The sequence below is a fragment of the Parus major genome, chromosome 4A (genome assembly GCF_001522545.3).
Source record: "Parus major isolate Abel chromosome 4A, Parus_major1.1, whole genome shotgun sequence".
Lineage (NCBI taxonomy): Eukaryota > Metazoa > Chordata > Aves > Passeriformes > Paridae > Parus > Parus major.
This window is the reverse complement of record NC_031772.1, coordinates 9,311,911-9,337,573: the sequence shown is the minus strand read 5'-3', so window position 1 is coordinate 9,337,573 and position 25,663 is coordinate 9,311,911. Positions and strand designations below refer to the sequence as shown.

The 25,663-nt window shown below is 41.6% G+C and overlaps 3 protein-coding genes and 1 long non-coding RNA gene across 6 annotated transcripts in view; 2 read left to right on the top strand and 2 right to left on the bottom strand.

Moving 5' to 3' along the window:
* Positions 1 to 6,000: 6,000 nt before the first annotated feature.
* Positions 6,001 to 7,941, top strand: C1GALT1C1 (C1GALT1 specific chaperone 1). 2 transcript variants are annotated; one of them, XM_015626221.2, is made up of 2 exons: positions 6,001 to 6,049; positions 6,552 to 7,941. In XM_015626221.2, exon 2 carries the CDS (start codon positions 6,557 to 6,559, stop codon positions 7,511 to 7,513), a length of 957 nt encoding a protein of 318 aa, XP_015481707.1. In that variant the 5' UTR covers positions 6,001 to 6,049; positions 6,552 to 6,556; the 3' UTR covers positions 7,514 to 7,941. The 2 variants fall into 2 exon arrangements, with proteins under 2 accessions (XP_015481707.1, XP_015481706.1); XM_015626220.2 differs by having other exon boundaries at positions 6,025 to 6,111.
* Positions 7,942 to 9,673: 1,732 nt separating this feature from the next.
* Positions 9,674 to 16,738, bottom strand: MCTS1 (MCTS1 re-initiation and release factor). Of its 2 annotated transcripts, XM_015626224.3 has the most exons (7): positions 16,601 to 16,727; positions 15,836 to 15,988; positions 15,014 to 15,111; positions 13,902 to 14,035; positions 12,810 to 12,877; positions 11,806 to 11,840; positions 9,674 to 10,741 (listed from the first exon to the last, which is right to left on the bottom strand). In XM_015626224.3, exons 1-7 carry the CDS (start codon positions 16,609 to 16,611, stop codon positions 10,695 to 10,697), a joined length of 546 nt encoding a protein of 181 aa, XP_015481710.1. In that variant the 5' UTR covers positions 16,612 to 16,727; the 3' UTR covers positions 9,674 to 10,694. The 2 variants fall into 2 exon arrangements, with proteins under 2 accessions (XP_015481710.1, XP_015481708.1); XM_015626222.3 differs by lacking the exon at positions 11,806 to 11,840 and having other exon boundaries at positions 16,601 to 16,738.
* A 3,673-nt stretch (positions 16,739 to 20,411) lies between these two features.
* The window catches only part of CUL4B (cullin 4B), a 24,655-nt gene continuing 19,403 nt past the window's right edge, over positions 20,412 to 25,663 (top strand). Inside the window, exons 1-2 of the mRNA XM_015626216.2 lie at positions 20,412 to 21,057; positions 23,728 to 23,843. Coding sequence (XP_015481702.1) covers positions 20,526 to 21,057; positions 23,728 to 23,843 — 648 coding nt within the window. The 5' untranslated portion in view covers positions 20,412 to 20,525. The remainder of the gene's footprint in view (positions 21,058 to 23,727; positions 23,844 to 25,663) is intronic.
* Positions 22,927 to 25,663, bottom strand: part of LOC117244344 — a 4,089-nt gene continuing 1,352 nt past the window's right edge. Inside the window, exon 2 of the long non-coding RNA XR_004497245.1 lies at positions 22,927 to 23,054. This is a non-coding gene — a long non-coding RNA (uncharacterized LOC117244344). The remainder of the gene's footprint in view (positions 23,055 to 25,663) is intronic.

Here is a 25,663-nt window from a genome sequence, read left to right as displayed (position 1 = left end):
CTCCTGTCCGCTGCTCTCCCTGGAGGCCTCTTTTAATCAGCCCGCTGCTCACTGGCAGAGGAAGCCCTGCCCCTTGCCTGCGTGACTCACAGAGTGAGGAATGATGCTGCAAAATCATTTCATCTCTGTTTCATGCATTTTATTTTAAAGGCCTACTAAGAACCCATTCTTTCTAGCAGAATGGTATTTTCATCTCAACTTTTTTTTTTTTCTTTGGGATCTTGAAAATAAGATTTCTCTATCTTTGCCTGTTTGGGGTTTTTTTTTTGTCTGTTTCTATTTGATCAACGATGATTCATTTTTCCTGTACTTCTAAGAGAGTTGACATGAAAATATCTAGTTTCTCTTCTCTTTCTGTTGTATTTGTGCATTGGAGCCATTTGCAATGATGTCAGCTCGGCTCTAGGCATTGTCTCTGATAGTTCAATTCCAGCTGAATTGCTGGAGCCAGCAGGACATTGGCATTCACTTGACTGATTTAGCATACTCAGGGAATAAGATGGAGTTTGTATTCAGTGACACACATGAAAAACTGAAGAAATTATAAAGCAGTCCAAAGTTCTTTTGAAGTCACATATCTTTTCCTTCTCACATACCTTCCTGTGCTTGAGGGCACCATCTGAATAATGGCCATTTCAATGCCAAGCCCTTCCTTTACAGTGCTCATGGAAGAAAAAGGAAAGAAAAGTGATTTAAAACTATTGTTTAACATAGTTCATCAATTTAACAGATTTCAAGGCTAAAAGATCATATCATGCACTACCTCCTATAAATATAGGAGAATTTCAACTGTAATTTCTGCACTTTGTCCAACAATTGGAGAGAACGCTTTTTCAAAGGTAAGTACTTCAGTCTGAGTTCTGAAATAAGTATTAAAAATATAACACTTGATGGCTTTATAACTTTTTCCCTTGTCTAATGCCTACCCTTATGGCAAGTTTTTGGTGTTGTATGTGACTCAAGATGCACATGACCTACAAAAAGTTGGTGTTTTTTCAGATTCCAGATTCTTGAATGTAAAACAGAAGTGAAGAAGAGAATGCAAGGCAAAATTTTCAGAAGAGGTGGCTAAAGTATGGCTCAGGAATCCATCTGCCTCCAAAAGAAATGCTGAGCTGAGCAAGTGCCTGTGAACTGAATGAAGAAATATGGCTTCATTTTCCTGCAAACTAGAATCTCCACCTCACTATTTTATTACTTCAAAACAGGGATTCCCAAACTTTTCAACAATAGGACTGAAGACCTCAGCAGATATGTTTGTTCAATTATACACTTTATGAGCTGCATGAAATGATTGGAAGGACTGTACCATAACAGAACATAGCTGACCTCTTCTTAAAAGCCCTTTTCCTGCACCAACTCTGTTGGCTGCAATGAGTGTTCAGCTACTCAAGGTGAGTTTGCAGCCTTCAGACCATAACCATACTTGACCCCTGTGACAGGATCTTTCACCCCCTGACAGAGCAAAAGCTTGTCTCTACTTACCCCACGGATAAGCTAGGCCAGAATTGTTTGTCTTGGGATGAATTATCTCATCTGAAAACATCCTTAGCCAGAAATAAATATCCTTCCTTGAATGGTGGGAAAGGATGAGTCAGAAATAAGTGACTGACAAACAAACGCTTTTTACATCTATAAAACACCACTATAACTTTCACGAAATCAGAAATCTCCTATACACTCTCTGAGTGTGTAGGGAGTTCTCCTTGATGTGGAGACATTTACATTGAGATACTTCTCTAGGACTGAGAGAAATTAGGAGGCTATTTGCACACCACCACCATTCGTTGGTGGCATTGGCTTCTAATCGATCCTATTTCTTCATTAGCTGTAACATAGGCATCTTTATTAATGTGTGCTGTATTTTTATCTACTAGTAGTTCTTTTATTTATCCTATGTTGTAAGTAAGCCTGGTAAAGTCTTATGTCTGTTTCCCTTATTCAATAAATAATTAATGTTGTAATAAGCCTATCTGGTCATTATTAAGGACTTGTGAGTGAGAGTAGGTTTTGGGGTGATGGCTGCCTCAGTAAAGCTACTGCCTACTGCCAGAGAGTGGAGCAAAGGCAGGGACTTGTCTAACCTCTTCCCTTTCATTCATAACAGCCCCCCACTTCTGATGCTGTCAAATGGACAGGTAGAATTTGTGCATTTTCCATTAGCTTCAGCATTATAAATATATGGATGATGTGACAACAAGGTCAGCTGTACCAGTTCAACCTAACTTTTGTATTTCTCTTAATCCCAACAGTATCTCCTAAATAGGGGTTCTTTTTATATGACGTGTAGCTCATTTGCTCAGAAACACCTGCAATAGCTCTCCCTTGGCTTCAGTTACCTGTTCTGAGTGCAGCTGCAGGCTCCAGCCCAGCCTCCCTGCTGCACACATACAGAACAGGAAGACAGATGGGTCTGGACACTCATTTGTGATCATTAGCAAGCAGTGTCAGTAAAAGATGACAACTCGTGTGTCAGCTGAAACATTTCACATTAATTGGAACAAAGTTCCTATCAAATATATTTTGATAATAACCAGTCTCTCAAGGATATTTTGCACCACACAACAAAATCTCTTTCCTTGGAGGCAAGAAAGAGAACCGGAAGGCAGCTACAGTCAGTGAAGAAAGACAAACAGAAATTAACAAAGAAACAGTTCTGTCTGTGGAGATAAGCAGCAAACCATGGAGCTTATCAGCTGTGACAGCAGTGTAGATCCTGACACAGGTGTGTGGGTTCCAAAGGCTACTATTGTTCCAGAGGGTGGTAGAGACACTATGAAGGATAAGTGGGAAGTAAGGGAAGAAGTTGCAGCTAACAAACATCTCCATGGACAGCAAGACAGGTCCCAAAGATGAAATCTGGCAATACTCTCTATGAATACAGGAGTGCATGTTTTAATACAAAATTAATGCAAGGCCATTTGCAGTGATCTCAGACGAGTCAGTTCTCCTGGTTCATTCCTACAATGTGACTAAGCATTTCCCTTGACTTTCCTCACTTCCATCTTAGGGCTGGCCCTTTCTCAGTTACAAGATTTGGTTGGTTCCCAGCCAATGGCAGAGTGACTTCAAATACTTATCAACACTGAAGTTCTTAAGAACAGTTTCTTGTAGTAATTTGAGACGGATGGTTAACAGGAGTACATACATGTGTGTCTAAATGAACTCCAAAATACTTAACAATCACTGTTGTGAGACTTTATGCACTACGATGCCATTTTAGTCTTTTTAACACCAATCAACAGTTTCAGAAGCCAGAGAGTCTCTCTGGGTTTATAGCATGCTTTCCATGCTACTTAGACTTTCTCTTCACTGATCTACTGCAGGATAAGAGCAATGTTGAAAAGACATTAAAGCAACAGTCAAGATCTGTAGCTACATTAGTCATTCTGTCAGAGACCTGAAAAGGATCTCACTGAAGTTAAGCAGGAAAAAAAACTTGTTGAAGCATCTGCTGAAGCAATGAGTTGCAACTCATTCAAACCTCTCTAAAGTACATGATCAAGTGTGAAGGCCCAGGTCACTGCCACCAGAACAGTCATACATCAGCCCTGGAGGGGCAGAGGCAAAAGGGGAGAGACTCCCCTCTAGAACAAGAGCAAGAAAAGACCTCCCTCCCATGGGCCTTTTGCAGCCACATGCTGGTGCCTTTTGCGTCCTGGTGTTCTGATAGTGTGTGAGAATTGATGTCACCCTTGTTCAGCCCCCATTTACCATTCATGTAACCTTCCTAGAATGTTCTTCCTTCCCTTAACCTCCATTGGCTCTGTTTTGCCACATTACTCCACCCCTGTTATCCCCTTGGTTCTCCCAGTCTTTATCCACCCCCCTGCACCACTTTTAATTGTCCTTATTGCACCTCGACCCTCAGATCCGCCCCTTTTGCCCCTTGTTTAACCCCTGTGCCAAATCCTTTATTCTTGTCCCTGAATTCATTCAAGGCTGTGTTCTTCAATAAACCAGTTGTCAGATTACCAAAGAAGAACCCATCCCTTCATCTTAAATCATCAGCATTTTCTACAGTGTGCCTGGGGCTCAGAGATGCAGGTTGCTCTCTGGGAGCTCATTGCAGCACATGCCTTAACAATCTAGCAATTGCTGAAGCCCTGAAAGCCACAATTGATTCTGCAAACAGGAGATACTAAAAAAAAAGCTTTGAACTCATCTCCAGTCTCTGGTATGTGATAAAAACCTGACTGTCCACATGTTTATTCCTTTAAAGCATTCAGGTGGGAAAATACAGGATGAGCGACGTTCCCCTAGTGCAGCAACAGAATTACCCCTACAAGCTGGCAGTACTCTACTGTCACCGTGTGTAATCAGCATTTAGTTCCACTGAACGGAGCCATTTTGGACATGTAACATTTGTAACATTTTTACCTGAACCTCAACCAATTATTCCCCAGGCTCAGAAGAGCTAAGCAATCAATCGTCTTACGGGCCTTTTTGCCAAATATAACACTGCTAAGCCTTGGATTCTACAGTACAGCCAGAAGCCTAAAAAAAACCTTACCAAATAACTGAGACATCTGAGGCACCCACACACATGTCATAAAATCCAGAACACCTCAGCTGTAAATTGTCTAATAAAAAACCTGCTATATTCATCTAACCAGGATATAGCTTACAACATAAGAAAAATCTATATATGACTTTACCCTAATCACTGTGTTGGCCAAAGGGTATGGTTTGAGAAGCTAACAAAGACACAAAACATGTAAAACCTCTTTCTTTCTCTTTTTTGTTTTTTTTCCAAGAGACAGGTGGGAAAAGGGAGAAAGCTGTTGTGATGTGATGCTTGTTCAAATCAGGTGTCAGCTCTAAGTTCTTGAAAGTTGATGTGTAGAAAGACATTCTGAAAATCTGTAGATCAGAAAAAATATCACTGAAGTAAAGAAAAAGTTATATTCGTTGAAAATAAGGTTTTTGGTTTATTCTAAATATTAACTAACTTTGTGTATGTTGTGCTCTCTGCTGGGGAGGCAGGAGAACAAGTGAAATATACCATGCTTTAAGCACAGTTTATTGTACTGGTTAGGAAATTTATGACAGGATCTCCAGGATTTAACCCTGGATATACCTGAGATACTGATATACTTGATACATATTTAATCTTAGATATACTTTGATATATTTGATTTGATACTGGATACAGTTTAAGGCCAGTTCTGCCTTTCCTTTACTATTCTATCCCCATTCATATACATTCTCATTTAAAAGCAGAGTTTGTTCTGAAAAGTTGAACTTTTCTTGTAAGATATGGGTTGAGATGCAGACTGAGCTCTGGGTGGGAACCCGAGGCGAGTTCTGAACTGCCAATCTTTGGGATAACAAAGGGCATAAAGATGGGTGATGCCAGCCAGGTTAAATGGAAAGAGAGACATAGCAGGAGCCGGGAACTGCCGGTATTTTCGATAACAGAGGAGACGAGGACGGGTGCCAGTGAGGTGGATGGACAGAGAGACGGGGGTAGGAGCACAGGACTGAGGAGAGAGTGAGATTTATGGGGATAAAAGCTCAGGGGTTGCTTAATTTGGATCCTCCTCGGAGGCACCAGTTCGAGCTGTTTATGCGTTGTTGTACTGGGAATAAATCCCTTTATGGGACGAGACATCTGAGACTCAGCTGTGGGAAACCTGGGGTCGAACCGGCGAGGAAACCTGCTCTGACTGTGTGAGTGGGGTGTGTGGGGAGCCAAGCGGGGGACCTGTCGTTTCACTGAAGCCGCCGTGAAGAGCCTTCTGTCCTAGCAGCGACAGTCTGCCGCTGGGAGAGTGACTGCCAAGGGTCTCGTGAGCGGTGAGACTGGGCAGGTTCTTTAACAACTGCGCTGGCACAGCAGGGCCCGCGGGTGTCCTGCGAGCGGCTCGGGAGCGGCGCGGAGCCACCGGGGACCCCTGAGGGGAGCGCGTGGGGCGAGGGGGCCGTGAGGGAGGCAGGGCCGCGCGCGCACCGCCAGGCGGCGCCCCCGCCCCACCGAGCGCCCCGAGCCCGGGGCGGCCGCGCGGCGCTTCCGGCGGCGCAGGAAGGGGCGGTGCGCGCGGCTCCGGTGAGCGGCGGTACCGCCGGGGCCGCGGACCGGGGAGCTCGGGATAGGCGGAGGGAGCGACGGTACCGCCGGGGCCGCGGCCGGGGAGCTCGGGAGCGGCGGTGGGGCCGCGGGCCGGGGAGCTCGGGAGCGGCAGTGGCAGCTCCGGCACCGAGCGCCGTAGAGCGGGTCAGGCAGGGGCCGGACTCCGGGAGGGCTGCCCGGGAAACGCCGCCGCGCGCGGGCCGCGGTGTGGACGCGTCAGCGCCCGAACCTGTCCCGCGGCCTCTCGGTGCTGCGGGCGAGGAGGCAGAGGGGCCGGGGGACGGGGCTCGTGTCGTACCGTTACCGAGAACCGCGACAGGGAGCCTGGATATCGCCACCGTTTTCACCAGCTTTGTCCTGATGTGGGAGATAAGGGAACTGTAGCTGGGTTTAGAAATTAAGGACTGAATTAGAACCATATGGAACCTGTGCTCATGCACTTACTACCTTAAGTTCTTACAGTGCACCTCTTTTCTAGGAAAAATGATTTCTGAAAGCAGCTCCTTCATCAAGGGTGTGGTGCTTGGAGGAGTTTTCTGCATGTTGGTTACACTTCTCGGACACATTAAGGTGGGCCACGGGACCAAAGCACATCACCACGAGCATCATCACATCCAGGCTCCCAACAAGGAAGATGTCTTAAACCTTTCAGAAGGTGAACGTGTGGAGCTTAGTAAAAGCATCCGTGTTTATTGTATCATCCTTGTCAAACCAAAAGATCTGGGGCACTGGGCTGCAGCAAGGGAGACCTGGAGCAAGCACTGCGACAAGGCAGAATTCTACAGCTCAGAAAACGTCAAAGTGTTTGATTCTGTAGCCGTCAACACCAATGATATGTGGGTAATGATGCGGAAAGCTTACAAGATAACATATGAACGCTATAAGGATGAATTCAGCTGGTTCTTCCTTGCATATCCAACAACATTTGCTATAATTGAAAATCTCAAGTATTTCTTACTGAAAAAAGACCCCTCGCAGCCTTTTTACATAGGCCACACTGTGAAATCTGGTGACCTTGAGTATGTAGACGGTGAGGGAGGAATCGTCTTAAGCCTTGAGTCACTAAGACGACTTGCCCATGTCCTTGGAGACCCTGACAAGTGTCCAGAGCAGGGAGGTATGATTTGGAAACTCGCAGAGGACAAGCAGCTGGCAATCTGCCTGAAGTACACCGGCGTGTTTGCCGAAAACGCCGAAGATTCAGAAGGGAAAGATGTCTTTAACACTAAATCTGTCGGGGCCCTCATTAAGGAGGCCATGTCCACTCACCCGCAGCAGGTGGTGGATGGCTGCTGCTCCGACATGGCCATCACCTTCAGCGGGCTGGCCCCCAATCACATGCACGTGATGATGTACGGGGTGTACAGGCTCAGGCCCTACGGTCACTCATACAGTGATGCCCTGGTCTTCCTGCCCCCACCGGGCTCAGACAATGACTGATGTGTCCTCAGGGAAGGCCTGGAACCGTGGTGTCGGCTCTTCTCACAACACACAGTTGTTGTACTGACACATTCTGGTACTGGTGTACAGGTTTTTTTGCACATTGAGGGTTGGTAAAGCTCTTAATTTTAAAAGTGGAAGGAGATTTTTTTTCTAAATCTTTTATAGAGAAATGCTTCTGGCTTTTGACAGAGCTGGAATGAAATGATAAAAAGAAGTTGTTAATGTTTATTATAAAAGGAGATTAAGTTTATGGGGGGTTTGTATATGTAACTATTTATTAATGAAAACTCAAATGAACTTTAATCTACTCTTACAAATATATTTTTGCAAGACTTTGGTTATTTCAGCTCTTCCAGGCATTTCTAGAATGTCTTTATATCTTTCTAAGGTGTACCAATAAAACTGACTACAGATTCAGTCTCAAAGACTGTAACTTTAAGCTATTCCTTTTACACTAAACTACGCAATAGCTTGAGCTTATACAGCACCTGCCACCTCATGTACAACCTTCTAACAGGAAGCAAGGTAACAAGAAATCTTGCAGCAGAGTAGTATCAAGTGCCCTTTGGACTAGTGTTTCTAAGCAGACAAAAGAAAAAGATAAACTGTATTTGAATAGGTATTAACGTGGTCAGGGAGTCTGTTAGCACAAGATTAATTGATCGTGTAAAATTTCACTCCATCTATAAGCACGTTAGAATAAATGTTCAGTATTATTTTTACTCCTGATAGTGGGTGGTAATAGTGCTTACAAGGAAGAAGTTGGTTAATTGTCAGTACATTTGGTGTTTGGTTTGGAGTTTTTTGTTGCCCTTTTTTTCTTTAAAATATAGTGCACTCAGTTTTACACAAGTTCCTGGGACACACTCCTTTCCAGTCACGGCATGTGCAGACAAACAGCACGTCAGGACTTGGTCCATTTAGAATTCAGGGACCTGACATGGGTGTTTCAAGGCTTGAGGAAGGTACCCCATCCATCTGTTACATTCAGGACTATCACAGGCTTTGTTGGTACTACAATATTCATAGAACATGGGAGCAGACTGTTATCTCACCTTTAAGCAACCAGTATCTCACCTTTAAGTAACACCCTACCCTGAGCTGCAAGTGGTCAGGTGGGGAAGTAAAACAGCTGCTTCAGAGCTGATCAGACTATCCACACCTTGGCTTTTTTTGTTTTAAGCATCAGGTTTTTGACAAGAAAGGTAAGACAACTGCTCAGCCCCCATACAAGATCCCACATCTCAGCTGCTTTTTGAAAGGTGAGACAAGATGCACCTTCTCATCCTCTCTGTCAGTCAGAGCTCAGCTGACAGCAAACACAAACATACACAATTGCTGCCAAAACCTGGGTAAAACTTGTACCTTTGGTGTTTTGCTAAACTGGTATATAAATTAAGCCTGATTGACTTGTATCTTCTTACAGAATAATACAGCTTTAAAAACTCTGACAAAACCAGATAAAGAAACCAAAAATTTCAGTTTAGTGTGATTATTAAAAACAGCTCTGACCCCCCTGCAACAACAGCAGTCAGGAGAATGAGCGTGAACAATTCCAACAAGAGGAAAATCTCATTTGTCACAGATTTGAGGTGCTGTAGGACAACAGGAAGAGATAAGATGGAAGGGTAAAAAGCAAACAACAGAAGGCAAGATTACCTCATTTTACACTAAAAAAAAAACCAAACAAAACAACAAACCACCAACCAAACAACACTGAAGCATAAACTGATTTCCCATAGTACTAACCAGAAATCAGTACATTTACAATTAAATCTTTAAGATGCACAGAAATGTTCACCAGCATTCTCAAGGTCTGAGGTTTGATCAGAACTTTTTCTGCAATACTGCTTAAATTTTGTCTTCCTACATCGATAAATAGTTTCAGATTTACCCTTTCATTTTCAGAAGTAGTCTTGTAAATAATTTTACAGAATTTTAAAAGCAGCATGTATTAGGCAATATATTCCTTCTGCCGTGTCTCAACCTGGCCTTGGAATCAAGTAGAGAACACCTTGGCTACTATCATCCCAGGTTGGGGAAACCAAGCCTGCAGAAAGGCAAGGCACTGGCACACAAAATCACATTCTGCTGTTTTAAAATGTGTTAGAATAAAGAATTGAAATATTAATAAATGCTTCCAGAGACAGTTACGAGTGGTAGACCTTAAAAGTTTCCTTAATTTATTACAGTATTTCATTTTTCCATAGGCATAGCTTTGGGTATGCTGAACAAAAGATTGGGTTATCCAGACAGACACACAGTGCTCCTGAATCCATTCTGTAGCGGGGGATATGTGGCAGTGTGCACAAGCTGAGTTCCACCTGAAAAAGTTTCTCCTGGCTACACTGAAAAACATGTTTTGCTGTCATGCCTTTATTTAACAGTGATTTTGTTTCTGCTCCTAAAATAAGGCAGCACACAGGGAGTAGAGAGCGTCAGGCACCAGGGTGGCACACACTTCACTCAGTGTGGCCACCATGACTACAAACTCCACTAGAAGGAGAGCAGTATCAAAGTGTTGGCAGGTAGAAATCTGAACATACACAGAGTCTTCAGGTATGAGCCACCATAAAAGAATTTCTAATCCACATATCAGAGTTCATAAATCCTATACAGATAAATGCATATTAAAAAGAGAAAATCCTTAAGTAAAATGAAATTAATGCTCTTAATAAGTTAAAAAAATGTCAAAAAACCTGATTTCTCCACATTCAAGAAACTAGGTAGACTAACAGAATGACAATCAGAAGAAAAAATCTGAAATGCTTCTGAGGTTTTATAAACCATATTTATATTTCACACACACTTTATATTAGTCTTTTAGAAGAGCACAAAAATGTAAACATTTCTTGGGTTTTTCCTCCTTTCCATTTGAAATAGTCTACTTACAGTCCATGCAGAATCTCATCAAATATCTTCAGTCACTGAAGACTCAGGTTTAAGACAGAACAAAATAACTGTAATAAAAAGAAATCTAGAAAACTAATGTAGCCTAACAGTACTTTTGCATTCAATTGATTTATTTAGCATAGCCACAGAACAAAATAATTTGTACATTCAGTCACATTAAAAACAAGGAATTACAAAGCAGTCCACATTTAATCTAAGTGCATTCCTTTGGAGTAACAGTTCCTGTTGTTTCACTTGTATGTCTTCATGTGCCAAAGGCCATCATTTAAATAGTGGATATTTTCAATACCAATCCCTTTGTTGACCTTCTCACTGTTGAAGGAAAAATGTACAGAAGTATTAGCTAGGTTAAATAGGAAAGCACTACAAAATATATTATTTCAAGCAGAAACTGCAACATTTGTCACCTGGAAGGGGAAAGCTATCAATCACTAGGTCATTATCTTCCACAGCAGGTGGACAAGAAACAGTATTTATTACATGTGCCCACACTGCTGACTGATAAGAGAACCATATTTGCCTTCCACATTTTTTCAACAGCTTTCCACAGTATTTTTACTACTTTGTGGGACACGGTTCTTCAGACAACACTTCTGCTACTTTTCTTAATTTACCATCAAAAGTAATCACTCCACATTCAAAATGACTCCATCAAAGTAGCACAGCAGTTGTGAGCCTTCCCCTCCCAGCAAAGGATGTGGTACAAGACGACTGGAATGTGGAATCTAACAAGTTCTGGTTCCAGGTGTGCCATGGACACAATCAAATACAGGTGAGCTGCCTCACTTCTAGTTGCAGGTCATCTACCCACCTAATAAAGAATTTAAAATGCTAAATTTATGTGCCAAGGACTTGCAGCTTGTTACAGACATGCTATCCTCCGCAGTATTGACTATCTTTTGAGACATGTCATCTTTTAGGAGTTACTCGTTCATGTCTGCATTGAATGTGTTGATTTTTCCAGTAAAAAAAAAAAAAATATCTAGTTTTGCCACAATAAACATGACAAATCTCTTTCCGGGAGTGACAGCAAGGAGCATTCCCCTGGAGAATAATTTACTCTATTTACACCAAGTGTTCTATTACTTACACAATCTGTCCAAAAGTAAGCAGGAAGGAAAATGCTGCTAATACAATATTAAAACATTATATGTAGTAATCACACCAAGAGATTGAAATCCCACTGCCTAAACCAGAAAATTGTGGAACAATGTCACACAAAAGTGCAGCTAACAGGCTGCAGAGAGGAGTAGCATTTCATTTTCCTCTCCATGTTGTTTCTCACAGGAACACAATATTCAGCTAAAAGGTATACAAAGGACCTGTATCACTGCACTTTTAGGGTTGGGACACAAGTAGCTTTTCTTTCCACTTACTCTTGGAGTCTGTCTTTGAAGCACCACAAAGAATCCTGAAAAATAAAATTCCTCAACAGCTACAGCAGTTCCAAATCCAGGTTTCTGCAATCCCACTCTATCCCTGTCCTCTAAAACATTCCCACCTCTCTGCCTAGTGCTACTATTACGGCTTAACACAGACTTCTGCTGAGAATTAACAACACAAAAAAGAGTGACTTGTTTTCACCAAAAAAGCTTCCTCACTGCAACAGGTGACAGACAGGTCTGGAAACCAACACAGCCCAAACCGGCTGGGTGCACCTCACATCCTGCAAGGTGTTAATAGAACTTCAAATGACTAAGTGATTTAGCTACTTATAATTCAGCACTATCTGAAAGCCGAGAACAACACTCATTTCCATTTTCTATATCTCTTTTTCTTCTCAAATAGTTTTCAGTTGATCCCCTGAGCAGACCTCTAAATTTCACAAGAGGATCAGCTAAATTAGTCAGCATTTCAAGCAGGAATGTTGCATGTGGGTACACCCTAAGGAAAAAGAGCAGGCCACAGAGAAAAAATAGCCTAGACCGGCAACCAAGCCCCAAGCAGGACTTGAGTCTCTGCTGTCCCTGCAGACAAAAATCTCTTCAATTTTGAATCCTCTCAAATCCAAATCACATCTCTTGTCTAGTCTGAGATAGTAAGTACTTCTATCAAGTATGTTTTTGTTCAATAAGATCTTTGAGATATGATCACAGCACTAGAAATACTAACATTCAGTAGTAGCACTAATATTTTGTGTCTTAAAATCCATATTCACGTGAAAAGAACTACTTTGATTCCCAATAAGGACAGAAGACATTCCCTGCCTCCTTTTCTTTCCCTGAATACCAGTCAACAAAATGAAATCTTACAAACTCTGTTCTTGAACAACATATGCTGCAACAGCAATGCAGTAACCTTGACAGTGGTGCTTATACTCCAAACTAACATAAGAATAATAACATGGGACAGGTTATATTTCAGCTTTTAAAACACTTACATGTCCTCAGCTGACATCTTCATTACTCCCACACATAATGCATGTTGTTTTCCCTCTGCCATTATTGCCTACAAATTACTACTAAGGAAAACAGATTTCTTTTTTAAACTATTTCAGAAAAGTAAAAGCGATATGAAGAAATTACTTTCAAAAACATTTTCAAAAGTCAGTGTTGAACTTCTAACCTTTTAGTAATTCTAGAGCTCCGGCCCTTAAAGATAAGCAAAACAATGCACTGAATTTAACAACTGAATCAGTGTGTAGAACAAAGCATGTATTTATGAACTTAGAACAGCAATTACAGAAAAAAAATCTCCCAGTGCTACATTTCTTCCTTTGTGCCTAACACAGAGATGACAGTCTCTGCCTTTCTGGAACAAAACAGCACATGTTTGTGGGGCCATTTTAGATTCCAAGGCCCAGAAGAACTGAGACACCAATTTAAAAACCACAAGTACTGAAATCACATGTCCTTTTCAGAGCTTAGCAACACGATATTAACTGATGATCTTTTCCTATAGCACCTAACTAACAATAAAAGCAGCACAGCTTGGTGTTATAAATGCTGTATTCATTCATGGTTCTTTTCTCAGTAATATAATGAGTGAATTAGCACACTTTCCTCATTTTACATATGCTAACTTCATCAGACACAAAGAGTAAGTCCTGACTGCAGTAGAGCTGATCCTAAACATCTTTCCTAATTCCCTAGGAACAGGAGAGCATTCTTCTGAAGAGAACACAGGATTGACTAAGGAGGCACGGGACAAATTACACTGAACCTCATCTACTTTTACCATTCTGTATAAAATCACAAAGGAGCTCCAATTACCAATGAGATTAATGAACAGCAACCCACCCAACAGTACAGCAGGAATAATTATGTGGTTTGGAACATACAGTAAGTGGAAAAATACGAACAATTTTAACCTTGCCAAGCAATATCTAAACCTCTGCAGCTCCTTTCTGATTACTAGTTATTTCATTAAATCCAATTAAAATCCAAAGTAATACAGATAATGATCAACTGAAAACACAAGAAAAGAAATTTAACTCATCTCATGAGCGGTAATTCATAGTTAAGAAGGATACAACAACAGTGTCAACAGCAGCAGGGTAAAGCTTTGCTCCAGGAGACGTCAGGCCAGGGCACATTATATTAGCTCCACTCAGGACAAATTTAATGGCACCTTTATCAACCTGCTGATGCGGGAGAATAAATGGGTCTAGGAGGGGAAAGATACAGCATTGCAATTAATACAGCACCATGACAACATGAATAGCTTCTTATCAAATCAGTTTAAATGGGGCAATTAGATGTAGAGTGTCCTGCAAGGACAGGAAGTTTGAGAAACAAACTCCTCCTCGACCACAACTTTTATATGAGAACCTAAGGTAATCCAGCACTTCAGGCTATGGCTCCTGCACACTCACAGGCCCATAGACTAAGCAACAATTTTCCCCTAGAGAAAACAACCACCCACATGCCCATCCTAAGACATCTTAAAACCAAAGTGTGTTAAATCCTGCAAACTTCATGTATTCTTACAAATTACTCCAACATGAAAGAAAAACAGTTTAATGTTAACAGAACAAAAAAGACAAACATGGACTAAATTCATAAAAGCTGTCAGCTCTCCAAGCCATCCTTCAAGTGCAGGCAGCCTCTTGAAGTATTTACAACACTGAGATATGACTGAATAACATTTTTGGGATCCAAAACAGAGTAACAAAATGAAGCAGAACAGCAAGAAAAAAACTGCAAGAGTAAATTGTGAAAAGTAAAAACCATGCAGCATAAGTTCCCATAGGAGACAGACATACATTACATCATTAGACTCGTGAAGGCAGAATATTTTTCTAGTAAGAACTTAAAAGTATTTGCATAACAACGAGACTTGAAAGAAAAAAGATAGGGACCAACAATATCAAATTTATATCTCTGTCCTAGGGGAGCCTCTCAAGATTTTTTTACAGAGCTTTGCACAATTTAATTCTTACTTATCAAAGTTCAGATTGCTTAACATATAGCATGGAAGCAATTCACATAGACTTGTGAAACTGAAAATTAATAAATTCCAGTTAAGAACGTATACTGTATCTTTAAGATCTATTCTAGAATATGTATATGCATGGAAGCTCTTTTTAATTTGCTTCTATAGATGTCCTGTGGAATCACTCATGACCACCCTCAGGAAACTTACATTTATGAAGCAACCTTAACGTTGGGTAAAAAATGCCTTCTCTTTGCCTGAAGAACAGCAATTCCCCATTCACAGTGAGGATTTCTATATGTTCATGACTGCAAGATTTAAAAAAAAAAAAAAAATTAATTCAAAGAGCTACTTAACCCTTCTGTAGCTTAAATACAGTATTTTACTTTATGGAGTCTGGTTTATCTTAGCACCTGAGAATAAAAACAGTCAATTAGCAACAAAATTTAAAACTAAAAATATTATCTTTTCTTATGACTTGTTCTTCAGCAGTCATCTTTTGTTCACTTCTTCCCCCTTTGATAAAAAAGAAATCTACTGACAAAATACACTAAACTGCATTTCTTTGGTGTTGCTTTCTGAATGCAGTACCAAGAGTGAATAAGGAAAGGAACTCAGCAAAAATGTACTACCCTCTATTTAGAAAAGGGAAAATAACCAAAATAATATATGGAAGCCCAAAAATAGTACAAAATGTTACTAACAGGAATCCAAACCACTTTGAGCTTCCACATCCATAAAGCTGAATGCTTCCCTTCAACAACAGGTTGATCCTTGGAGAGACCCTGAATACTCTGCACATTAACTACTAGGCAGCTTTTTTAAGTTCCTCAAGCATCCTATTAGCATCTGCCTTTAAAGCATAATGAGCACAAGCCAACTTTCTAGTTTTGCCGTAACAGAGACTACTAGCTATTAAGAGATGATGGAAGCCTATCAAAAAGTGCTAGGTTTATCTACTGTACAAAGTAAACATACAAAGGAAGCAATCCTAGCACCTTGAAAGCAAAGTTTAAGAGAAAAGATACTTACCATCTTACTATTTTGACTGGATCTTTCTTTGGCATGATTTGGTTTAGCCATGGTTCAATAACAGGAAACTGGTCTATCAGTTGATTCTTTATACCTTTAATAACTGAAGTCTTCAGCTGGATGCAGTTTGATACATTCTCCTTTTCATCAAATCTGTCAAGTGAGTGAAAGTATTTTAGAAACGTGCAATTTGCTGCACAAAAGATGCATTTTTCAACAGCTGTCTTCAGAAATGTTTCTAAATTTACTGTAAAAGTCTAAGAGCAGACTGACTGTCCAAGTTTCAAATGCAGGATTTCATGAGGCTTAAATACGTCCCCTGCGAACCCTGGGCTGGGGGAAGGTAGGGGGTCCCCCCTCAGTAGCCTGTCTTCATCCCTAAACTTTTGTACGGCCACAGAACACGTGTTCAGTCTCACAGACAAACCTCGGCACACAGTGCTGTTTTATTCAACTCCAAAGAGTACTTTGTTGGTAACACAAACACCCACAGCCCTGTTCCGCTGCAAATCCTTCACGTCCACCATAGAAATACGAACGGCGCTTTCTACCACCCGAAGTTGGGACAAGTTAATGACTCAGCTCCATTTAACGAGCGAGTGCCCAAGGCAAAGCGGAGGGCAAAGCCGAGGGCTGCGGGCGGCGCTGCCCGAGGAGGCCGCGGGGCGCAGCGCCGAGCCCGGGGCTGAGGGGGCGCCGGGCCCGCCCGGCCCCTTCCATTCCCTTCCCCCGCGCCTCCCGCGCCCCCAGCCCGGCCACACTCACTTCTTGAACATCCTGCGGGCGGGGGGCGCCGGGCGGGCAGGCCGGGGCCGGCGGGCGGGCGGGCACCCACAGCCTCGGCGCTGCTCACACGCGGCTCCGGCCGGGCCGTCCCTCCCTCGGCGGCCGCCGGAAGCGCCGCTCCAGCACCGCGGAACGGGCGGGGCCAGCCGGCAGCACCGCGTGCGCCGAGCCGGCGCCTGTGCCAGCATCGCCGGCTCCTGCCCAGCTTCTGCCCCTTGCGCAACAGCGGCGTTGTCAGGCTTCCACAACAGCCGGTGCTTGCTACTTACAGGCACGGCGCTACCTTCCCAGGTAATACATCGCTTTTCGGTAAAATAAGAAGAGCAAAGTCCAAATAGCTACTGACGTAATTTAAACACAAAATGCGTTTAATTGGAAAAAACACAGCCATCTTCAAACTAGCAGAGCAGAAGCTATCCTCACGCCACCTTCATAGCGAGATACAAGATCCTGTCAACAGCATTCTGGGGGAAAAAACTGAGGTCTTGTCAAACAGCAGATACTGGAGTTGGCCAGGGAATCAGTCCCAGGTGACAGTGCCACATCTTCAAGGTAGGGAGGGAGCAGAAGCCTGGCTTGCAGAGAAGATTTGGGCTGCCACGCAGAGAGATGGATTTAGAGAGAGTATTTATTAGAATCAAATTAGGTTATGCTGGGTGATGGCTGCAGCAGCTCTGAATAGAAAACCGTAGGTAGACAGAATTTACCGCACTGCTTTTTCACTCTTTGAGGAGCACACCTGTGTTTGTTCTTTAAGCTGGTGGCTGCTATATATAAACAAACATGCAAGTGATCACCCAGTTCCTTTTTAGAGTCACAGAAATGGCATAAAGGGGAGGAAGCAGAGGACATAAAAGACCACGTTACCATTATGCTAATAACAAAGTTCTTTCTTCCATACAAAACAATTCAATCGCCTTTGATACTATAACAAGCAATTTAAACCTAATACTTAAAAGTTTCATCAGCTAAAGTAAAATCAAGCCTTATACATGGTATCATTCAAATAGTACAGGACAGCATCCGGAACAAATATACTAATAACTTTTTAAAAGGATAGGAATTAACTATGGCATTACATAAATAGTCAAGCATTTCAGTCATGAATGCTACCTTCACTAACTTTGTAGCATCACTAAAAATACTCAGTTATAATGAAGAATTCAATTTTAACAGAAAACCTGTGACACTGCTCATGCCCAGGATTAGAAAATGAGAATGGGAGTTTATCACACTGACAAACTGTTCCATACGTTCTGGTGATCCTCAGAAAAACTTTCATCAAATAATACTTCACCATGCAAACAACCACATTTTTTTAAACTGTAATAAAAAATTCATCATATTGTACTTCAAATTATAGAAACACAAGGTAAACTTCTACCCTTCTTGAGAAAAACTGTACATCTCACTGAAGTCACCTGAGCCACTGGTTTCATGCCTGCCTATACAGCAAGATTAGACCCAGATTTTCAAAAATGCCTTTGTCAAGAGAAAGGTCTTACTTCTATACATCTACTACCTTAAAACAGTTGGACCACTGGTTCCCTTCAAGGCTGAACTAAACTTGAGTCTGGTCTTAACTTCTCCATCTTCTCTTCCAAATACTTTTTGCTGGGGTAGCTGCAGACTTCAGGGCCAGGTAACTGCTCAGCCAATCTAAACATGCCTATACAGAGGATTTTTGAAGAAGGCTCCAAGGACTTAGGCTGGACTTTGTTAATCCAGCTCTCAGTGTTACTGTTCAGCCTCAACACCAAAAAGATGGAGACATTTTTTCTGGCTACAGGGCCACTTTTAAGTACCAAAATTTTAAAAGCATGCTACCTGGATAAGACTGACAAAGCAAGGGGAATATCCAGCAACTGCCCGGACAGAAACTACTCCTCAGGATCAAATGCTAAACAGAAAGGACTTAGGATTTCATCCCCCTAAAGTTTCAGTAGAAAAAGGGGAAAATCCATCACACCTGGCTTCCTCCTGGATCCCCAGAACTTCACCTTGCCTCACCTGTCCTCTCCTATCCAAAAGCTCAATATTCTAATTGATGGGACAAAGTCATTGACCGTTCCACCCCTGAATGACTGCACAGATGGCAACTTCAGGAAAAGGGACTCTTATTCATGTCTTTTTTGTAATCCAATTGTAAACACAATCTTTCCAATGAACCAAGAATGTGTAGAAATTTGGCATCTCTTACATCTCTACACCTCTTATTTAATTTGGCTTAAGTGAACATGACAGTTACTGGGGAACAGAGGAAAACTTTACAGCATACTCACATAAGTTTTATTTACTTAGCAAACCTGTTTAGTTCTGTTACATCTGACTTGGAATGTAATTTAGTAGCCTTAGGAACCATACAACCTTCTAAAGCCAGTTAGAACCAGACTGAAGCTTTGTTTTTCTGTTTTGGTTTGTTTGGTTTTTTTTAAGCTGGAAAAAGTACATTTCTACATATCACAAGCATGACCTTCCAGGCCTCAGGAGTTGTCTGACAGTGACTCAGTCATAAAATATTCTCCATAAGAGCTTCAGTATCATTACATTCCTATCCCTGTGTACCAGTTTCTGTCAAGACAAGCTAGCCTATCTCTTCCTATCCAACATACAAGTGGCACTAGACTTCCCCTGAGGAGCTCTGCTGTCAGGCAGGCAGGTGTGTGCTCTCAGCTGAAGTCCGTGGAGAATCTCCTGGAACAAAACCTCATCACTTAGTTTGTTACTTTTTCCACAGCCATTTCTCAGCAGTGTTTGAATCCTAACAACGTTCCTGGGGAGTTTACAGTCCCTTTGGTAACAGGTCCACCAACGTCAAAAAAGAGACTCTAATGGCCTACAACTTCTTGCTTCCAAAAGTTACCAAACAAATTTAAAAAAAGCAAACCATAGACTGTAGCCTAGTGCAAGTCCGTACGTATTAAAATCATACCAAAAAGCTGACGCTAAATGATTGTTTATAAGTAAGTGCAAGAAAAACAATTTCCAAGCCAACAGGCGTCGGCCTAGGCCGCAGGCTCGGGGGCCCGAGCTCCCGCGAACCCCGCCGTGCACCGCACTGACCGCGGCCGGAGCCTGCGGCGAACCTGAGGCGCGGCCGGGCCAAACAGGGCGAGACCCCGGTATCCGGGCCCGGCACTCCCGCCCCAGGGGGCGGCCCCAGGCCGGCGCGGGGGGCACCTAGCCCCGATCAGTTCCGGTGGGGCCGGGGGCGGGTCCCGGGGAGGATCCCGGGGCGGTCCCACCGCTTCCCGGCCGCGCTTCCGTGCGCCGCGCCCCGTCATGCACGGCGGGCGGATGCGCCGCCATCTTTGCGCTCCCTCTGCCGTGCAGTGACAATAACAACCCGGCCGGGCCGTCCCCCCTCAGGGAGCGCGGGCGCAAGCGGAGAGGGGGGAGCGGGGCCCGAGCGGAGCGGCCGCGGGGCAGAGCGGGAGGCGTGTGGGGCGAGGGCCTGGAGCCGAGGCGACAGAGAGCCGCGCTCAGCCCTCCCCGCTGCTGCTCGGCGGAGACGAGGCGGCCGGAGCAGGAGGGGAGCGCAAGGAGAAGCCGGGGGAGCGGGCAGCCGTGGGGAATTCTGCTGCTGGAGAGGAGGATTGAAAGGATCTGGTGGGCGGCGAGAGGCAGGAACGGAAACGCTCCGCTGGGAAAGGAGTAAAAGCAGAAAGACAGAGACAAACTACGAGAAGAACCAAAGTAATAAAGAAAAGGGCAAGAGGAGATAAGTGATTCCTCCGATAAAGAAGAACGCGAAGGAGAAGGAGTACGGAAGGACTCCACTGATGAGAAGGAGGAGTTGAAAGACCACCCTCCCCGAGAGAGAGACTGACTCTAAAACTCTCCCCCTCTCTTTGTCACACCACAAGGATTTGATGCCCCTCAGCCTGTTCACTTCTGTGTGTTCATGTTTCCCACAGGTTTCTCTTCCCCCAACCCCCCAGCTGCAGCCCAGGAGGTCAGACCTGCCACTGATGGTAACACTAGCAGCAGCTCCTCCTGCAAGAAGAGAAAGCTAAATAATAGCAGCAATAGTAATTCCGAAAAAGAAGAATTTGATTCCATTTCCTCCTGCACCTCTTCTCCTTCCAAAAACACCTCCTCATCATCTTCCTCTGTCATCACCACTTCCTCGTGCTCCTCCTCAGGGGTTGCTTCCTCCAACCATCACCTCCAGAAGAAGCTGCGCTTTGAGGACTCCGTGGATTTTATTGGACTCGATGTGAAGATGGCTGAAGAGTCTTCTTCCTCCTCCTCTCCTGCTGCCTCTTCTCAGCAGCAGCACCAGCAACAGCTTAAAAATAAAAGCCTTTTAATTTCGTCAGTGGCTGTGGGGCATCATGCAAATGGCCTGACCAAAGCTGCCTCCTCTACTGTTTCCAGTTTCGCCAACAGTAAACCTGGCTCTGCTAAGAAATTAGTGATCAAGAACTTTAAAGGTAACAGGCCATAATTTGTCACAACATATGGGGAGCTGATATTCAAGTTTGTGTTTTGTTTTCAGTCTGGAAACCGGTTCCTTTCAAATAGCTCCAGGTTTTGCGGGAATTGCTTTTCTGTGGTGAACATTTCTATACTTATGTAAAGGGGAATAATGATTTCTGATGTGTGCTTGCCTGGTCATGTACACATCCTGAGCTACACTTTGCTGCTTGGAATTACTTTTCAGACTCCCTTTGCTCTATCTCTTGGCAAGGCCTTAATTTGTATGTTAGGTGTAAGTTCTTACTACCTAAGTGTGTAAATCACCTTTGTTTAAACTTCTAACATTTGATACCTCTTTTCTAGTAATTCTGATTCAGGGCTTAGTCTATATTTTAGCCTGGTATTGGATAAGTCTTTGCATAGACTGTGGTTTTTTTTTTAAATTGGCCTTGAATCTGCATGTCTTGCCTCTATCTGTGTTTTCTGTTTATAGGATAATCTGCCTGTGCTTAGTTTTAAATGTTGAAACTAAGGTGATTATCGGGCTATTATGGTGGATTTCCTTTCTGGTTTCCCCACTTGTCTTTAAAGTAGGTAGTTCAGATTTTTGCAGTGTTTTTTCTTTGTCATGTCTTCACTGTAATTTTTAATTGTAGTATCTTTTATCTGTCTTAGCTTACTCTTATTTTACAAGTTTATGTTACTTTATAAATTTTCTCCAGACAAGTGTTTGAGATTTTTGAGTAGTGTTACTGGAGAGCAAGGTGGAGTAGAGAAATTAAACTTTTCTGATGTGATGCTGCTTCTTTTTCTAAGAAACAAAAACACAAATAGGTAGGCAGAAAGCTTAGCTAAAATGCTGCCATTTTTTCCCTACAAAAATGAGGCTATCACAGGCTTTTTTTATTTCCTGCCTCTTGTTGTCTTCCAAAACAGTCCACTACCTTGCTTTCTTGGGTTGTTTCTTTCTCCTGGTGTGTTTAGGTTTGTGGAGGGGGTAAAAGATATTGCCAAAATTAAAATTTCTAAATACACAATTGACACAAATGTTATGTGGACATATTGCATTAGGTAAGGATTAGGGTTATTTGACCCACTGTAATGTTTTGCAGGAATTCATGATCATACTGTAACACTTTGCTTTAAGGATCCAATTCTCAAAAATGTTCTCCACCTATCACAGCATCATAATTTAATTTGACTGATCATTTTAAAATACAAACCTATGATGCGTTATAGGCTGCTCTTCAGTTGCTTGTGCACTGTTGTCTTTAAGGGAAGTTAACATCTCACGTTTAAAATACCTGTTAAATGTCATGGATTACATGGTGCTGTGATCATCATTGCTTATGAATTGGTATTTGAGCCACTTGCTTAAAAAGGATGTCTTGGCATTCTGACAGCCTTGCTTTTTATTTACTCTCAGATACTAAACTGAATAATAATCTTAAGATTTTTGTCTTTATCTTAGTGTGATAGCAGTAACATCCTTTACAACTTAAATAACTTCCTGAAATCCATAACCTTGGTGTTGACTGCTGAGCAGCATACTCAGGAGTTGCTTGCGAAAATAGGCAAGTCCATAGTCAATTGTCTCTAGATACAGATGATGAAGCCAGTTTTGGGTTATTGTCAATATTGTAGGGAAGTGCTTGGAAGAGCAAAATAATTACTTCTCTCTGTTAGTTACTTGTTAGGAAATCATAACACTTTAAAGTTTGTTTTTTACTTTTAGGTGTGTAAAAGTCAATTTTAATAGAGTATAATCTCTGGACCAGTTTCACCTGTTGGTAGCACGAATGTGCAGGTGTCATCTTCCTCCTCAGATTTTCTTCCTCTATCTTCTCCATTTGGGAATGTGCTTATTAGAACAAAAATAGTCATTTTAGATAGTAACAAGAATATAAAATTTCAAAATAGTTCTTATATTCTGAAGATGTGACGTGGAGAATATCTTAGTATGTTGTAAATGCTTTAGTCTTGCTGAAGGTGCTGCAAAGCAGGGGCATCTCTAGAAAAGAGACAAAAAAAATGGAGAATGTCAGATCTGGAGCTGTTCAAACATTAAAAGAGGCTTAACTCTAAAAAATATCCACTGGCCAAACCCAAAAGAGACATAAATGGATGCCTTTAAAATTGACAAGTTTTCCTCAGGGACCATAAGGCCTGTACAATAATTACAGTGTTTCCATGAGCATTTTTTGAGGAGTTCTTTACAACTGTTAATACACAGTAGAATTAATGAGCAGTAAATTAAAAACTAAGATACACACCACCGTGTATATTTTAATGCGTCATTTTCACCTTTTATGTTCCTTTTTTTTGTCTCTTCTGGCCTGGTGATGAGAGTATAATGAAGGTATAGATCATTCTTGATGGTTTTAGCCCTTCTTGAGCTGCTTAAGCACAGGATTGTGGTATTTGTAAACCACAGGCACTGTTTGGGCTACAAATGCTGTGGTGTGTATGTGAAGAGCAATGCTGAATTTCTTCAATATGTTACTCTTTCAAACGTGAATAAAACACTGCTTTTATGCAAATGCTTTCTTTTCAGGCAAGTATAAATTAAAAGTTGGGCCATCAGCCCGTACCTCTTTCCCCTCAAAGCTACATCCTTTTCATTTCTGTAAAAAGTTCTGCCTTATCTAAATACATACTTAAACTTCATATAATTTCTTTTAAAGATAAACCCAAATTGCCTGAAAACTACACAGATGAAACCTGGCAAAAACTGAAAGAAGCTGTAGAAGCTATCCAGAACAGTACTTCAATTAAGTACAATTTAGAAGAGCTCTATCAGGTAAGTGCATTAAGTAAAAGCAATAGGTTAGGGCTTTTTTGTTTTAATCTCAGATTTCTTTGCTTAAAAGATTTCATGTGGTGGCAAGAATGTGGCATTATGCTTGATAGCTGCTTTTTTCATTGAAAAACTTGTCACCTAATGGTTTCTTCATTTTAAAATCATGAGTAAAAATTTCACAAGACCTAGCATCGAACTCGTGTTCAGGTTTTTTTTAACTTGACACAACAAAATCCAAGGTATGGTTTCCCTTGCAGCAGTTGACAAGAATTAACTAAGGCAAAGAGCTATATTTGCTTTTGGCTTTAGGAAGTTGTGGTGCTTATCTGCTAAAGGAGAAATTTATAAAATATTGTTGTTTAAGAATAAGATAATTTATATTAAAATATAATTTATTTTCTGAAGAAAGTAACGGTTCATGATCAAGTATCACAAATCACCTGAAAACCAAAACTTTCTATTGACTTCTAGTAGGTAAATAGAACATTTTTCCTTCATTGTGTTATTTTGGTTTGATTGTAATTTTGTGGGTATTGCAGTATTCTTTCTATTCTAACAACTAGAATCAAACTTTATTGCCAATAACAGTTCTGATTGTGTTTTCTTAAATACTTTAGGAAGTGATCAGATTGAACTGCATTTCCTAATGCTTTTTTGTAAGCCCCACTTCTGCTTTTTCAGCTGAATGTGTTGGGGAGATTTCCCCCTGCTTACCTTTTCCCTGCTAACGTCACTTGCAGTTTTAGCAGCGTAGCAACGGTGCTGCTTTAGCTGAGTATTAAGAAACACTGGAACTTCTTGCTCTACTTTTAAAGCCTTTGTTACCTGGTTAGTTGTTTAATTTGTTCTTCTGTGTATGTATATAGCCCTCTCACCATCTCTTTTTAGTGTCTCTTCTTTCCCTGCCCTACAGTTTTCAACAAAGGCTGCATTTGTATATGGGGGAAAAAAATCCTGTTTGTGCAAGGCTTGGGGACAAATTTAAGGATGAATTAATTGCTGTTCCTCCGTCCACAGGATTCTTAAGATCACTAGTATTTTGTAATGTTCTATTAATTAACTAAAAATACTGTTTGTTTAACAGTTTGTCAGAATAATAGATAGTATTGTTATTTTTGCAAAACTTGGTGGAAATGATAGCAAATTACAACCAATTGTACTTGGTAGTATTGTAAATTACTCTAAACTGAATAACAGTGCAAATAACTATTAGTTAAGTGCTTGAAGGCTATCCAAAATTGTTAAAAAATACAGAGTTCAATAGAAGTATTTGCTTCTGCTTAACATTGTTGCTTAAATTTCTGCTCAGTCTTACCACAAGCTTAATTTAATGTTGCTTGTGATCAGAAAACAAAAAATAAGCTTTTTTTATTTTAAATCTCAATGATTCAACATTGTTATTACTTAGATACCTCTCAGTGAAATAGAGTGCAATGAAACATGATTTTTTTTAATATAAATCTAAAAATAAATATCTTGATTTAAAAATAGTAATAGGAATCACTAGTGTTTTTAGATGCTAACTAAACTAATGTCATTTCTGAACAGCTGCTGGGTAAAAGGATCTGATCCCAAATATGCCTTGGCAGACACCATTATTCAACATAGAGGGGAATTACAAAAGAGTCTACAAAAGTTCTGCTGCGCACCTCAAAAGAAGATCATTATTTTTTTTATGGAGTTAAACTTCTTGTGTTTGGTTTAACTCTTGTCTGTGCTGGAAAAGTCCCACTGGGCAAACATTTTGAAGCTTTATTTCTTTGCAGGACCCAAATTTCATACTTGCTTTGTTCCTCCTCGTCAAACAAAATTATTCCTAT